Source organism: Anguilla rostrata, chromosome 4 (genome assembly GCF_018555375.3).
Source record: "Anguilla rostrata isolate EN2019 chromosome 4, ASM1855537v3, whole genome shotgun sequence".
In the NCBI taxonomy this organism is placed as follows: domain Eukaryota; kingdom Metazoa; phylum Chordata; class Actinopteri; order Anguilliformes; family Anguillidae; genus Anguilla; species Anguilla rostrata.
In genome coordinates, this window is record NC_057936.1 from 54,222,202 (window position 1) to 54,239,838 (window position 17,637).

Here is a 17,637-nt window from a genome sequence, read left to right on the forward strand (position 1 = left end):
TTGACGACAGGCCTTCAGGGCCCCCACGGCAGAGACGGGGAAGGTCTTCCGGGGCTCACCGGTATTCCTGGGAAGGCCGGAATGCCTGGTACCTCGGGAAAGAGGGGCCCGCCTGGCCCAGCAGGGGTGTGTGACATGTCCGTGTGCTACCAGGCCTACAACCTCAGGGAGAACCAATTCAGCAAAGGGCCCAACTTCTAAGTGACTGCAGGTGAACTAAGGATGGTCAAGACTGGTGCCAGTTCCCACTTGAACTGGGAGGTAAGGAGACATGGACCAGTGAATCCCTGGATGGTGAGTGCAGTCCACCAAGCACCAGGAAACATTTGGCTCAGGTTGACAGAAACAAGTGGAGAACTGTGTTTCAGCATTCAGAGAGGCAAGATGGTTTTGCTCATGTACATAGTTAAACCTAGTGCACTGCCTTAGTTAAGCTACCTCCATGCTAGAAACAAGGTATTACATCTTACAGCAAGTCATTTACTGTAGTGTTTTTTTTTTCCTTCAGTTGACTGAACTGACTTATTTTCATTCAGATTGTACTGTATCAAGCCAATCAAGTGACAACCACGTGTATTCATTTTTACTTTTTCCATAAAAAATGTATTTACAGCAGGAAAAAATGAACATCTTTGATGCGATTTCCTGAAATTGAAATGGATGTTTTACATGCAGCTTTCTTTGGGAATTTTACAAGAGGCTTAAATATCTGTAACATATCCAAATTAATTCAGGCCAAACGACCAATCAGTGTTTTTACAATAATAGTCTAATCATATCACCATTTCTGAATTGCACAGTGAGTTTGGGATGAAGTTCGTACTCAGGAACGAGGCTCAAGTTGAAACCTGCCCTCAAGTAAAATTTCACATTGAAAGAATAAGGCATTGATGTTATAGCATCTAACCCAAATCCAAAGGTTTATCGCTCCACTGCTTTAAGTAACCAAAACTATACCACTTCTTGCCATATCTCTGCTATTAACTGATGACTTATACAGTTATTTCAGAAAGAGGAATATCATAGGCTCTTCATTCTCAAACAGCACTGGTGGAAGCCAATTTGTTTTTCCCTGTTGTCTTTACTTACTACTTATATAAAATATATAATACTGCATATATAAAACTGGTAGACTCTAAACAGGAAATGCCTATAGATTTGTATGTTTGTTTGTGCCAGTCCTATTTAAAGCTTTCTTTTGATCTCCTTTTTCATTCTATCTGGCAATGGTATTACAGTGTGCTCTTCAGAAATCAGTTTTAAACCAGCATGAAGGTGTTAAGTTTGTTATGTATCAATGCATTTCATTGTATTACATTACACTACTCTTGATAGGATCTCAGTTATTCTCTCTATGACTTCCACATAATTTCCATTATCAATTTGAGTCTTATCACCATTTATGATTCATAATGTTACATACTGTAAGCAAACCTCTCTCTGCAAAGATTAAGTTGCTTTCCTTTTTAATACAACTGACTACACAAATACCTATACATCACTTATGAGCAACTAACTGCTGAAATTTTTAAGCAACAATTATAACAATACAACTGCGATTATTTGGCATTGACTGGAGCTGCTTTAAATTTCAAACTGTGCGTCATAAACCAAATTAGCTGTTGTCATGAACAGGGCTATTTCAGCACAAATCTAAAATGAGAAATGACCCTACCTTCAAACTGTCAATCAAGGAAGCAAAGGTAGGTTTTTTAAATAGAATTACATACTGCCAATTAACACTTCACCGAACACACTGAATTATATAATTATAAAAGCAGAATGCACAAAATGTAATAATTCTTATAAAAGCCTTAAAACTTTTATGTACGTAAACAACAGTTTAAGAGTAGAATTTATGACAAAGGTAAATACTTTATTCTGACATGGTCAAGATTTAAGAAATTTGTTTAATCTAGTTAGGTCCACTGTATGGGGTTAGAAGAGCATATCCAGGGTGTAGCAGATGTGCTACTATCCAACAGCACATGCTGTTTGAGTCACTTCATATTCACAGTCATAGGACTCCCACACTCGCCTGGGACCAGGCTACATTGCAGTCTGGTGTTGCAACTGAAAGGCACAACCCAAAATGTAGGTATTCTGACATCTTAGCTTTTGCTTAGATACCCTTCTTCCTAGCCAAGAAGCCTGTGACTGAACAATGTGGCAGACTGCACGGGGGTCTCTGGTGACTACGTAGTAATAATGTCAGTGTTAATACAACTCTGATGGAGTGCAATGCACTTTGAAAGTGCATTTGATCCTTAGACTGTTTTAGAGTTCAGTTAAAATGACATTAGCTAAATATGGCCACCAGGGGTGGACACAGCTAACCAAAACAACTAGCTACCTTGCTTGCAGGTTACATAGTCGCAGTAACTAAGAAGTAATTTTAAATTGAACAAAAGGATTGAATGACTACAAAATAAAAGGAGTAAACTGGATTAGAAACCATGTTGTAGCATCCATGCAAAAACAGGTTCTTAACAGGATTAGCCTTCCAGAAACCCTAAATCATGCACATTAAAAGATAAATTAAATGTTTGAATAACACATTGAGGGCATTATATCCATGTTCACTCATACCTACTGTACATTGTGATATTTAATTGTGGTAGTTCATAAGCTTGATTATTTTATGATAATGGTGTTTCATAGACTTTGATTATTTCAGGATATAAGTTTCAATAGACTTTGAATGTGTTTTGTCACATTTGGTGCTATATTGTCAATTTTTTTTTTCATGTAATGAAAAAATTATTTTTCATGTAATGAACAAATGGTCAAAATAAATATCCATTGATTTAATAAACAATTTTAATGTTACCAATTTTATTGTTTACTATACTGTATAGTATGGTGCCAGGAAGGGAATTAGGGTGTTACCCACCAGGGGGCAGCACCGGTCCTACAGACAGGTATGGCCACAGCTCTGATTAATTGTAATCACATCAGCTGTGGCCTAGTACCTAATCATGGGCTCCCAGGCCTAGAGGGTAGCATTTGGTAACTGGGGAATGCACGGAGTGGTGTGTGGCAGTTTTTTTTTTTTTTTTTTTTTTTGTGGTTTTGGCTTCCTTTTTCTTTGATGTTTTGGTTCCCAGATTGGCTATTATTTTGTTCCTGAAGATTTATACTGTTTTAGTGGTTTGGGACCAATAGAAGGCAGTAAGCCAACACTACTTTTTGTGTTTTCCTGTCTGTTCACCTGGTGATCAGTGGCCACCCCCAGCCCTGCCTCCAATAAAACATGTATAAGCCTCTGTGTTAATGATGTATTCAATATGTCAGAATGCATGCCTCAGTGCATCTTATGCAGACACTGAATCCAGTCAACTTATTGCATTTGGTGGTATAAAATGACATAAAATAACATATTTTATATTATGACCATGGCTTTATAAATGTTTTCTTTAGTGGGTGTGTCATGCTTATTCATGCTTGACGTTTTTATTATTATGTATGTTTTGTGTGAGTACAGGTATTGAACTTTGTGACAATGTTTTATGGTACTTACAGCTGATTTAGGTGTGTGTCCTACAGGTTTAATTAATTCAGTTTTCTAACAAGAATGACCTACAAAGTATTTTCAGTTGCACATGATGACATTTAGTATGGTTTGTACTGTATGTAATACTGGATAGATACATGATTGAGGTAAATACTTACCAGTTACTAGTTTTAAAGTTTGACATTTAAAAACATATCCCAGCCTTAAACTGGCAAGTTACTTTGTTATTTATCAGTTTGATCTCTTTCTTGGAAGACAAGTCATTAAGAGTTTTCTGTCATCGTAAAATTAGGTATGTTTCCATCCATCAGTAACCGGAGAAGCTGCTTCCAGTGGAAGCATTTGAAAAATGTTGGCATTGCTTTTCCAAAGAGCAGTCTGGAATTTTTTTATCATTTGATTCCTGTGATGACCTACTCATATTACTTTTTCAAAAGACCAAGCAACATTAAAAGCAATGCTAACAGCCTTCCCATGAAGTGTCACTGGAGCACAGGTTTTCTTGGTATAGGTAATGCATAACACGACCATCCACTGGTGGAAGTAGTGAGTGTCCTTCCTATTCTATTCCTATTCAGAGGAACCAAGGTGGACTAATTAAAAGTTAAGGTTGGTCTGTAAATCAGTCATGTACAAAACCTCTCTGTAGTCTTCCACCGATGCAGCACTTCATGATCTAATCAGCACAAATTTTCTTCTATAGGCCATGATAGGGCTGCCTAAGGGGATTGTGCCAGTCAACACATAACTAAAAATTATGTGAAATATTTATGGTTCTCTCATATTGTGTCAGTGGAGTTTTTAAAGAGCTGAAAAAAGTGACTTGCTCACAGTTGACATAATCTGTCTGTGGAAACTGAGCCACTAATTCTGGCCTTTTTTAAAATAAACTTTTATTTATTTATTTTTTTAACTCCAGTCTCATTCCCATAGTTTATTTTTTAAATATGTTGATCCATCATTTAGTCCCAACCTCATTTAATATTCTATTTTATAGTGAACAAGCAGAACTAGTCACATATCACAATCAACAACAAAGCAGTGCCTCATTTCTCCAATAAGAACATTATTACACCGATCAATATGACTGTTGTGTTAAAACTTCAGTGCATTAAAAGTGGATAAAGAAGTTCTTACCTAAAACTACCATAAATTCAGACCTTATTTATGACTTCACTAGTCTCACCCACTTATTTTCCTACTCAACTCTTCTCTAGATGATGGAGAAAAAAATATACATGGGGTGGAGTTTTCCAGTTAAACAGAAAAACTCTAATGTGTCTATGCCTCATCACTTCACATCAATGGCTAGGATATTTTGGAAGCTCTGGAAAAAAAAAAAAAAACAATCAATTCACATTGGACAAAAAGTATGCATGTTCTCTGGTTAATGCATTAGAGATGGCTAAACTCACCATTCCTGGTGTAATGCCAAGGTGCATAGGCCCATAGAAGTGACTTGTTATTTTCCAAGGAGACCCGCACACTTCAGACTTTTGCTTGTACGATTGAATGCATTTTATTTTTATTTATAAATATTTATTCTGCTCAAAAGTGCTTAAGTGCAAAGGTTTCATTCCTTGGAGCAGTGAAATGTAATACAATGAAATATAGTTTAGAGTTGAAGTAACTGCTGAATGTTCAAGGAGGGTTATTTATTTCATTTTTTAAATTCAAATTGATTTGATCTGTGTGATTTAATGATTTTTAAAATAATAAAAATGTGAAAATTTATGGAAAAGTTCTGTTTTTGTGTTTATTTTTCTCTCTTTACGTACTATTTTTATATATCATATTGACTAGTACAGTTCAATAAAGCTGAATTGGTGCTAAAACAGAAGACATATAGCACTTGATGATAGCAGAATATATCACGTCTCTACTGTTGAAAATACCATGACCAAACAGCCACTTTTAGGCTTAAATGGGTTAAACTAACAAGTGTGGATATGTATGAGTAATTATTTGGAATGAACAATGATGAAATTATTGATTAACATTTCAGTTTTTTTATATCCCCAGATTCTGAGCTAATATTTCCCTCTGCATTAGTTTTCCTTCTGTGAATGGCTAACAGTTGGTATTATTATTCTAAAAGGTTGGGCTCTACTGATTACACAACCCAAAGTATTGGTCACTTGCAGTCATCGCTACACTTAACATAGACTAGCCCCATTCTCCCTTTATCATCAGCACCCAATTTTAAGTGCATATAGCAGCACAATACTTACTGAATTGCTTTCTTGAAAGGAATCTACTCTTAGGTTCTGTGTTACATAAAATCATTGGTTTTGTTTTGTTGTTGTTGTGCAAGCTTTGTCAGTGCAGAGGTCACGATCATAGGCAATGTGCCTGTGTGAACTTCCTGTCTTTTTTGCCTTTTGCTCACCAGCATCGCCTCACCTAAAAAATAGTTTTGGGTGCAGTTTTCTGTCTTTTTTGGCCTTAACCATTGTCCCATTACCTGAAAACATTTGTGATTATACTATAATAATTAGGCAGTGCATTAGATTGGTGTCTGGCAATAAAAATAAAAAATACAAAAGTAAAATGGAAGTACAGTCATTAAACTTCATAAAAAGTGTACTGTATGCGTAGCAACGCCTACTCTGAATCATCTCAGAAGCAGAAACACCACCCACAGAGAGAACTTGAAAAGACCAAGCCCTCTCTCTCCTTATGCTCACAATAGAAGGTCGCATTGGTGAGTGGGTTATTGTGCCTGTCTTTACTGTGCTTTTTTGATGAAGTACCGTGGAATTGTGTGACGAGAGCAAATTGTTTTTGACAGGTTGAGCATAAAGGAGCAGCAATGGATCCCGATTACATTCTGTGGCTGTACAACAGCACTGAGATTTATGACAATTACAACATCACTGGTGAGTTTGTGACTCTGTGTACCAAGAGGAACGTCAACCTCTTCAGCGCCCACTTCCTGCCGGCCTTCTACTACTCAATTTTTTTGCTAAGCCTTCTCGGGAATGGGCTGGTGCTGTACATCATTTACAAGTATGAGAAACTCAACAGCATGACCAACATTTTCCTGCTGAACCTGGTCATCTCCGATCTGGTGTTCGCCTTCAGCCTTCCTTTCTGGGCCACGTACCATTCGTCCGAGTGGATCTTTGGCAGAGCCATGTGCAAACTGGTGAGCAGTGTGTACTACATAGGCTTCTACAGCTCCATTCTGTTTCTCACCCTCATGACCCTGGACAGGTACCTGGCAGTGGTCCACGCCGTCACCGCCCTGAAGAGACGGCGAAACACGTACGCCTTCATCTCTTCTGCGGCCGTATGGTGCATTAGCATCCTGGCCAGCGTGAAGAAGATCATCCTGTTTGGCGTGCGAGAAGATGGCGACTCAGGGACGTTATGTGAGGAGACAGACTTTTCCAAGGAGGTCATGACCAGATGGCAGCTCATAGGCGATTATCAACAGTTCATCTTTTTCTTCTTGCTTCCCCTTGCCATTGTCCTGTACTGCTACACCAGAATAGCAGTGAAGATTGTGCACAGTAGGATGAAGGAAAAGTGCAGGGCAGTAAAGATCATATTTGTGATTATTGTTGCATTTTTCATTTGCTGGACACCTTACAATATTGTTGTACTGCTCAGAGCTCTCCAGGCCTTGAACAAAGATAATTCAGGCTCGTGCACAGACGGCTTAGACTACGCACTGTACATCACGCGGAACATTGCTTTCCTGTACTGTTGCATTAGCCCAGTGTTCTACACATTTGTTGGCAAAAAGTTTCAAAACCATTTCAAAAAACTCTTGGCGAAACGCACCCCCTGTTTGGGGAGTCAGCTTTCAACAAATCAGAGCAGCAGGACAACTTCTCAGAGGGTCCTACACACCATAGACATGACATAACTCTGTGGCTCAGGGATAAATGCAGTCAATATGTTCATGGCTGAAGAGTATGTCCTGACTGCATAGTTAAAAATTCTTGAAAGTGCAGTTGGTTAAATAGAGAATGTTATAGTAATGCTCAAATTAATAAAAAAAAACATGCTGAGCATATCTACTTTCTTTTTGGTAAACTGTGGAAACATAGAAAACTTTCAGGCACTGCATGCTTTAAAACTGGATGCTTAAGAGCAAAATTCTGGAATCATGTTGAAATGCACAAACATACATGAAAGCATGGGTTTAAATTACTGTAACGTACCAGTTCAATCGTGAACCCATTTTGCTTAGCAAATTTTAAAATCTTTTTTAGCACATATATCTTATAAATAAGAATTTGGGGAATGTCTTCTTCCATCTATTTTATGTTTCAGAGTGTAATGTTGTGACTAAACTTCCAGTCAGGTACCACCCTTTATTTCACAGTGGGGAGATTACTGAATCGAGTGATTCCTTACACATCTGGGTTTCCTGTTCAAACACTCAGTCTGACCTGTTGTAGAATAGAATAGAATATAATAGAATAGAATAACTTTTTCTTTTTCAATGGGGGACTTCAGGATATGTAGTTTAGTATTTGCTGCCTATTCTTTGTACTGTACCATTCATTGTTATGTACTTTCTTAGTAAAGGGTAATTATTCATTTTGGATCAGAGAACACATGACCAGTTTTCCCCATTGGTTTTAAGCTTTGTTTCTGTTTATTCTTTGTCATCTGCATTATGACAAGACAATGGTAAAATATACCAATCACAAATACATTTTTTTTGACCGATTGATTGATTATTCATACAGAAGTTTTTCTATTTCATACGTGTGTCAGTATGCGACAGAACAACAAAACGTGTTGAAATTTTACTGACTGTTGTATAATATTGTAATAAGAAATGGTAATTTGTCTAAATGAATCCCAGAACTAGAACTATGACTGTTTAATATGAGTACATGTTGCTTTATATGATTATATCAAGGCTGTGTAGAATATTATCTTGATTTATTGCTGGGCATTATTATGACAACTGTTGCTATATCTTGAAAAGTGATACTGTCTCCATGGCGCATTACAAAAATGAAAATGAAAACATTTCTGTTTAAGGACTTCTGGAAGTGAAATGCATCACTCCTCACCTTGTAGACATGTACCTGTTTTCATTTCAGATACCTGCAGAACTGTTATATCTGATACTTATCTTCAAGAAGGCAGATGGAGATTATTCCTGTTAAGTGTCTCCACTTGCATAAATGGATCAGTAGTTGTGGAATGAATTGTTTTCTGACAAGAACCTTTGAGTATTGTTGTTCTCCCCTAGGGATCTTTTTTGGCCTCTATTTCTTTCTACCACTCGTGCCTCGTATAAAGCTCATCTGTTTAATTTGTTTTGTTGTTCATGTCTTAAGATGGCCATCTGATTGTTTACTCCCTCATACTGTGTATTATGAATAAATCTTGCCTGCTTTCTAAATATTGTGGTTTTTCCAAGCCTCTTTACAGTAACACATTTTTTTTTCCTCACTGCAAATGCTTCTTGGCATTTTCCAGATTCTGCTGAAGGGACTGGCCTAGCAGTGTATGAATGCAGCTTCATATCTACCCTTGCATTAGGGCTGGAGCTCTTCCAAATAAACATTTGAGAATTACATTAGGAAATACGCCATAGCAGTAACAGCTGGGCCCTGCTTCCTGCCAGCCACGCTGTACAAAGAATACAAACTTGCCAAATAAAATGGAACAACATAAGAGATCGACGTTTCCACATTTGAATACTAAATCTATTTATTTCCTTAAACTGATGAAGGTTATGGAAGTTTCCCTACCTGTTGGGGTGAGTAGCATACCTACCTAGCAGGTTTCATTCTCTCCTTTTATATTTGAGAGAACCCACTATCATGCCACTATCAAGTGTCACACAGGCCTGTTTGAGTGAAACAGAAGGAGCTTGCAGCATGGGTGTCAATTTGTAAAAAAAACCAAAAAAAAACACATTCATTTAAATGACAATTTACAAGACACAAGTCATTTGTGTGTGTAGAAAATCTGTGATGTCTGTCTCGTATTTATAGATCATGATACACGCATTTGTCAATAATATGGAGACTAGCCTCCCTCCATAATTGCAGGGCAAATGTAATTAATATGAGAGATAATTAACACATGCTCACAAACACAATAACAAAAATCTGTTTTAAAAATCACCGTGGAATGTATAGATTGATTTTTAAAACCTTCAGTTTCTGAACAGTAGCATACAATTAGAAGAGGACACTAGCTGTGCTGAAATAAATCACTATTTAAAGCATATGTAAGAAACAAACTGTAGTGAAAACAGGAAAAAGTAATTCTGCACACTGCAGATAAAAAAAAAAAGACTAGGAAAAGCACACTAGTTCCAAAAATTAGTCTAATTCTAATTCTGTCTAATTTGGTGCCCAACTTAAATGTGCATGTGAAGAAATAGCAATATACAAAAATAAGATTTTTTCTTCACCAGAACCTTCAAGTAGGGCACCAGTATAATAAATTTGACAATTTGTTTAATAGTAGCAGATAAAGGTATAAGTAATTGCAGTACCTCTAAAAAGGGTGTGTGTCTCCATGGTAACTTGGATCTTTTGAAGAAACAAGAGTTTCACAGCATCCCCAATGTTAAATTTATGTTCTTCATAAAATCTCTCATTCATATTTATGTCTTTCAAGAATAAATAAATGAATAAATAAATATGACAACCCCCGGACAGCATTTTACATTATTAAAAATGTTTAAAATGGAGCCCATATTAAATTAAAGTCTAAAAACATAGTCTTTTTATCCCTTTCTTCTGTCATTTAAAACATCCATCCTCAGAAGCTGTATTTAGCACAACCTGTGAAGTCTCTGAACACCGTCACCTCCCGATGAGTCGTAGGCCTACAGCTAGTATGTATATGAGCGGTTTTTTAACTGCAAGCATTAACTGTAAATTTGACAACTAGTACTTGGCTTAAGGTTTCCCTGCACAATTTCCAACAAACCACATCATTTTTTGTATAAACAGATTCAGAAGGGAAAGAAAGTTCAATTACAAAGCATAATCATAAAGCACTTACTGCACCAGATGCAAACCCTTACCCAAGAAACACTCACTAAAATAAGACTATCCGACGGAGTGTAGCACAGTGGGTAAAGAACTGGGCTTGTAACCGAAAGGTCGCAGGTTCGATTCCCAGGTAGAGCACTGCTGTTATACCCTTGAGCAAGGAAATTGCTTCAGTATATATCCAGCTGTATAAATGGATACAATGTAAAATGCTATGTAAAAGTTGTGTAAGTTGCTCTGGATAAGAGCTTCTGCTAAATGCTTGTAATGTAATGTAATATGTGCATTGCTTTGGGGAAACAGTCATCATTTCCAATACCCCACATCTGATATTTCATTGTCTTTTTAAATAATTGAGACAGTTAAGTCCTAAATAACAGAGAGAGTTTGGTTGCTGAAGTGATGTGTCCCAGTTCATTTGGGGCAACTTCTTAATGGGAGCTGGTATTTTTTGAATGGTTCACGAAAAGTACTGCATTTGATATTTATTAATTCTACCAGTTGCATAAATGTCAAATGCTTCTAATGGAAAATATTTTGTCATACTGTTTTGCAGCTATACGGCCTTTAAATCTTTCAAAAACATGTTCATTATGAGTGATCTTTATTGGTGAGGACTAATCATAAAATTCTGCTCATGCCATGAAATGTGTTTACTAGATATGGTGATTTTCAAGAATTTCACAGATTGAAAGATCGCATAATGTGCTCCATTCCGAATCGATTCCTAGCATGGGGAAGAATGTATTTTTAGAACGCATCTTGGTCAGGCTGTATATAAAATGCATGAATGCATAACAATGCACATCAGTACCCAAGTTTTTTCAACATAATGATCTTAATGTTTACTTTTTTGTGTCAATTGTTTGGCTGAATACTCAATTCTGATTGACTGGGATATGTATTATTTGTCCAAATACAAACAACGATGGACCAGTGCCTGAAAAGGTTTAATCACCATTCTAAATGAGTATGCATCGGTCTGACTCGATAAATTAAGTGGAAATTTGTGCGAGCAAGCAAGATCAACAGTGACAATATCATACTAGTAACAGTGTCAGCATGATATCACAACAGTGAGGGGGTCTGGTGACTCTGTTATGGTATTTGGGGCATTTTCCAGGCATGTTTTGGGTCCACTTGTCCCCTCAGGTGAAAGAGTAACTACAAATAAAAATGATGTAAATCATATGCTATGACCTTCGCAGTCACCAGATCTCAACCCATTTGAACACCTATGGGAGATTTTGGACTAATGTGTCTGACAGTGATCTTTTGGGAGAATGGTGTTCCATCCCTCCAGCAGGGTTCCAGAGACTTGCAGAATCTATGGCAAGGTGCATTAAAGCTGTTCTGGCAGCTCATGTTGGCCCAACACCTTACTAAGACACTTTATGTTGGTTTTTCCTTGAATTTGTCACCCGCCTGTACTTTTCCACAAGTTGCTATAGACCTTTACAGAAGTAGCATGTGGCTGCTCACATTACAAAACAATGCACTTCCTCATCTGCGAACTACACTGAATTCCCAGAAAGTCTCGGACACACTAGACACACTAAGCAAAGCAGAAGTGACACTGTATGTGTCAGCCTTTCTCTCAAAAAATAAATAAAATAAATAAATAAAATAGCAGGCTAGATGAGGCATGGCCATGTGCTGTTAGCCTATGGGAGTTAAAAAAGGAAGGACAGGCTAACTGATGCATGGGCATGTGCTTTTGACCTATAAGACCTAAAGAGGAACACACGATGGCTTTAATCATACTGGTTTCATACTGTCTAAAATGACAATAAAAATGAATAAAAAGTAATTAAAAACTAAAAAGTAATTCTATGACACTAAATATCAGAAACAACAACAACAACAATAGCCTTTCACCATGGACTTTGGGGCTACATAGAGAGAGATGTCACTCCACAAAAATTCTTCACATTTTGTCTACAGCAAAACAAGACTAGTTTTCATGGCTCTTCAGAAATTTGCCTAAAATTTTAAAAGCATCAGTTTTTAGACAAGCTCTAATCTTGTGATGGTGTATTATCACTGGACAGAAAAGATAAAATGCAATACTTTCCCTTTAATTAAAACTGAGCCACAATAAATAAATAGCAACAACAAAATAATAAAAAAATTGATTTCTATGAAGAAGGTCAAATAAAATTTTAGATGAAATATAAAGGGGGTTCAATTATTTTTAATGCCTCCTGTATAGATTCTGTTCTTACTTTAGAGCAGAACTTACAAACATGTTTTTTCTTTTCCAAACTTTCAGGGAATATGACTGCTAATTATTGAGTTAAATTACATGTCCTTCTTCACACATGCTGAGGGTAGTGGGGGTGTGTGGGATAGCGAGGTGAACATTTTTCTCACACTTTTTTTTTGATGGCTCATCTATGCCTTTTAAAAATAGACACTTTGCACAAACATTACTGGGCTGGCATTTTAGGGCCGCATGGTGAGTGTTTAAAAGTTACCAAATTGTTTATGACTGCCCACCCTTAAGAGAGAGAGAAGTGAAGCGCCCAATAAGGGAATGATTGTTTTGCTGTTGCATAGGCTTTCCTGCTTTTTTCACTGATGATGACAAACAGACTACTGTTAACATAGGCACCATGTTAAAGTAAGCTGTGGATGTCAGAAATATTCTTCTTGCTTACAAAAATATGTTATGCAAGAATTTCACATTTAATTCTTCAGCAAACATGATGCAATTCAATTATATTCCTCAATAATAATTAATATGCAGATCAAAGTACAGCATGGAGATTTGAGATAGTAGTTTAGTAGATTAGATTAGATTAGTAGTTTTTAAACATTTAAAAAACTTTGTAAAGGGATACACTTTCCAAACTCATAGAGATATTGAATGCAATGGCTTAATATACTGTATATAGCAATTTTATTTCTGTTCTTTGGTGCCAGTGATGACCATGACTGGTAGCCCGATTCAAAGCCCTGACCCTCCGATTCAAAGCCCTGACCCTTGCCTACACTGCCGCCAACAGGACAGCCCCCATCTACTTGCAGGACATGACTCAATTCTATGTGCCTGCTCGACCACTCCGCTCTGCGGCAGCAGGGCGTCTTGTAACCCCTCCCACCCGCCCAAAGGGATCACAGAGCTTCTCCACCCTAGCTCCCCAGTGGTGGAACGAACTCCCCGTCCCTCTCCGAACCTCCCCCTCACTATCCATCTTCCGCCGTGGCCTGAAGACTCATCTCTTCAGACTATACCTAGAATAACCACCACCACGCTGTATATATAAAAAAATAAAAATAAAAAAAAACCCTTTTTCCTGTCACTTGTTACATGTTGCCCCATCCCTGCACTTCTTGGTAAATTGTATTTGTCCTAATACTGTAGCTTATTCTTCTGCCTAGTTTGGCTTTGCAGATGTTAGACCAGGATAGTGTTCATTGTTCTCGGCTAGAAATAGCTGTACAAAATAAGTAATTGTACCTTACTGAACCCGTGTTCAGCAGTTGTCTACGATCATGAAAATGCACTTTTTGTACGTCGCTTTGGATAAAAGCGTCTGCCAAATGAATGTAATGTAATGTAAAAGCTCTCAAGGACAATTTGCGGTTGTGTCACCCAGGGTACAGGTGGGTTCAGATGGTAGGCGGTTCATGTTAAATTTTTTATCTGATGGACAGCATATTAAAGCCGCATTATAAAGGTCTTCCTCTGACTCCCCTTTCTGTGAGCTTCACTGTAGTCTGCAGTGTGAAAAGAAGCAGCTGGTGACACCATGTGTTTCACAGGGGAACTACAGTTGTCTACAGTGGGGTTCGAGCATGAACATGGCTGTGGTTGCAAACAGTCAGGCATTTCAAATAAGGCTTTGAATTGGACATATTGAGCCACAAGTTTTGCACCAAATTCATAATAATATGAAAAATCTATTATTTAATTGAAGTAATTCTATAAACTGTATTCTGCATTTACCTTCAAGAGCACATTACCATGATATTAATACCGATTCATATTTAAAGTGAAATGGGATTGCAGTTGGAAGCTATACTTAATTAAATGATCCACTGGATGCATGTGTGTTTGGATTGTGGTAAATTATGTGGTTTATTTAACTTTAATAACCTTCCCCATTACAGAAAGACATCATGCATTCTCAGCAGACATTTTCAGTGCCCAATACCAAGAACCAAAATCTTTATAATGACCTTGGTTCTAGGCTTAGGGCATAGATTATACTGAAGTGCACACATGTGCACACAAGTATTTAACTTGATAATGTTAATCTAGCTCCCTAATTGCTGAGTCGATAAAGGTTCTCACCAGGAGTATATTGAGCTGCACGGCTCTTGCTGTGTGGCTGCAGGTGATGGTCACTTGATAGGATAATTACAATTACAAATGAGTTACCATTTGATAACTTTAATCCAGATTAACAACGTAGCCAGTGACTGACTGGCAATTTTCTCTCTCCAGCTCGGAATCACCGAATGACAGCTGTGACACCTGCACTCACACAAGGAGTACTGCAACCGACACACACATGCTCATGAACAGGTGCCTGCGAGCCAGTGACTGTTCTCCACAAAATGGTCACAGTACAGTACGGGCTGCATAGCACTAAAGAAGAACCTGCACCGAACACAGGAGAAACGAAAGAACCAGCAAGAGGCCTTCAACCAACTGAAACACGTGCTCTCATTCCCACCTGTGCTAGCGCTTTATGACCCCAATGAAGAGCTGAAGCTGTCCTCTGCTGCCTCATCCCACAGCCTTGGGGCTGTTCACCTGCAAAAGTACAAGGAGCATTAGAGACCTGTGGCATGCATGTCTCGCTCTTTCACTCCGATGGGGCAGCGCTATGCCCAGATTGAAAAAAAGGCTCTAGGCCTGACCTGGGGATGTAAGTGATTCGAAGACTTCCTCATAGGGCAACACTTTCATCTAGAGGCAGACCACAGGCCGCTTGTAATCCTGCGAGGAACACCTGCCTGTGATTGAAGCAGGTGCATTTTTTGTAGTATATCAAAAATAAATTTATATAGGAGAGTAATTAGGAGGAAATGCAAAGGGACTCAAACAAATATGACAGAACGTACTCCACAAGTTTGCTTTTTGCTATTGTTAAAAAAGACATTTTATTCAGAGACTACGATAAATTAGGTTCTTGGTTAAACTGTCAGCAACAGGCCTGCAGACTGTCAGGTATGTAACCAAGCATTCATTTCAACTGAAAACCTGCAATACTGCACATATTATGAATCATACAGTACCACTGCTTCTCTTTAATGATACCGTATGATGATTTATCTTTGGCCAACTTATTCCCCACAGCTATTGCTTTTTATAATATAAGCTGTGCTTCTGAGCTCTCCCTATGATGACTCATTGCGCCCAGAGGCTTGGTTCATTGACCCCTTTTGAGCCACAAAATCCCTCACAGCCTCCATGTTTCAAGCAGGACTATGAATCCAACTTGTTCCTCCAACATCTTCCTCCTGTTAACCAAAGAAGAGACAACCTCAGAATACCATAGAGCCCAACAACCTTAATTCAAGTGTGAAACTAAGTTGATAAATGATGGAGCTACTGCTTCATAACATTTTATAATCTCCGCAGATGTTACAAAGTTAGACATGTTCTCAAAAATACAGAACTGATATTTTTATATTGAATTACAGTACAGGTTTCAAGCTTTAAAATGTTGGACGACTTATTGAAACAGTAAAGACCTGTTTGAAAAAGTAGTTCCTTGAGTGTTATAAGGCATGGAACTTGCGCTTTTATGAAAATAACATTTAGGCAAGGTTTGCCTCTGACACTGCCCAATATCTGTTTTGAAAAAGGATGCAGAATAGTGACTACCAAGGCGGCAAGAAAGATTTTTTTGTTGTTGCCAATTTAGTCTTGCTGAATACCATTTCTCACTGAAGGCAAGATAATGTTATTCTCCTTGTTTAGTGTCACATACAGACATATATGCAACTTGACAGTCTACAGTAAAGCAGTAGAATCAATGGCATAAATGCATCTTCTCATGGCAGCTGATATCAGCCTACAATCCATCTTGTTCCAGAAAAATATGATTGTGTTGAAATGCATTTCACTCTGTGATAAAATAAGCTTGGAATTGAAGTTCTTTACATCTTCTTGAATGTTAAAAGAATACTGTGCTATGAAAGGAGTTGGCTACTCCAATCCCCCAAATTTTATCATAATATACAGTAGTAATAACGAAGACACTGCATTGGCAAAGAACCCTCTTCCATGGAGCTCCTTATAAAGATTGGATAGTAACTTTAGTGTGATGACTAAATCAAACTAATCATCCTTGAAGTTTAATTGGCTACATAATACTGACTTTAAATGAATTATTGTGTAGTTAGCTGGTGAAAATTAAATATCTGAACTATGCAATTGCAACGCTGATGACAAATAATGAGGTGACTTTACTGATAATACATCTCTGTTTAAAAAAAATGTTATGAACAAATTAATCTGGATGAACACGTACTTTCGGGGGCAAAAGGGATGAGCCTCTGCTGGAGCCAGCGGCAACTTCCCTATTGGTTAATCAAACTGTTTGTCTCAGTGTGCTGGTTCTCCCCCCCACCCCCACGCCCCCCCGACACTCCCTCTGTTCCGTGTGTGCTGCAATCTAAGTCCCGACTGAAACACACTAGCGAAACAGACAAAGCTATCATGCTAACCCAAATTATCTGCTAAACAGAATTATGGACAAATTCGAAGAAGATTTTAATTCTGTTATATAACAGACTTGCCAAATACATGGCGTGACTTCATTGAAGGACCTTCAGCGCGTATGTTTGGATTCGCTGTGATCGAACAGGGACGTACTCGCTTGCTTGCCTACATGATTTGGCCAAAGTTTAATATTCAAGCGTGGCCTCCAGTATGCAGTATGCTATCAAATAAATACCCAGAAAAATGGCCAGAAGAAGCAATGGTTTTTATTGTTTGCCCGTTACAATCAATGCTATCGTGTTCCCCAAATAGTGGCGAACTGATGCAGGTCTGTGGAAAAGTTTGCCTCCGGTAATGTTTTCCAGTGCATGTTTCAGACCACGCCTGGCCAAAACACTCTGATTGGTTGGGAAAATGCAACTATCCCGGAAAGGTTGCCTCCTTTGTTTATGCCT

General features: G+C 38.0%; 2 protein-coding genes across 2 annotated transcripts in view; both read left to right on the top strand.

Moving 5' to 3' along the window:
* Positions 1–3,268, top strand: part of LOC135253657 (collagen alpha-1(XXI) chain-like) — a 29,828-nt gene extending 26,560 nt beyond the window's left edge. The window contains exon 28 of the mRNA XM_064333234.1: positions 11–3,268. Within this exon, the coding sequence (XP_064189304.1) occupies positions 11–201 (191 nt within the window). The 3' untranslated portion in view covers positions 202–3,268. The remainder of the gene's footprint in view (positions 1–10) is intronic.
* Positions 3,269–6,210: 2,942 nt separating this feature from the next.
* On the top strand, positions 6,211–8,888 carry LOC135253658 (C-C chemokine receptor type 4-like). The gene has a single exon (XM_064333235.1). The coding sequence runs from the start codon at positions 6,327–6,329 to the stop codon at positions 7,386–7,388; it is 1,062 nt and encodes a 353-aa protein (XP_064189305.1). The 5' UTR covers positions 6,211–6,326; the 3' UTR covers positions 7,389–8,888.
* The last annotated feature ends 8,749 nt before the right edge of the window (positions 8,889–17,637 follow it).

Bases quoted from the DNA above. Each gene is read 5' to 3' on its own strand.
- LOC135253658 (XM_064333235.1), top strand. From the start codon at position 6,327: ATGGATCCCGATTACATTCTGTGGCTGTACAACAGCACTGAGATTTAT.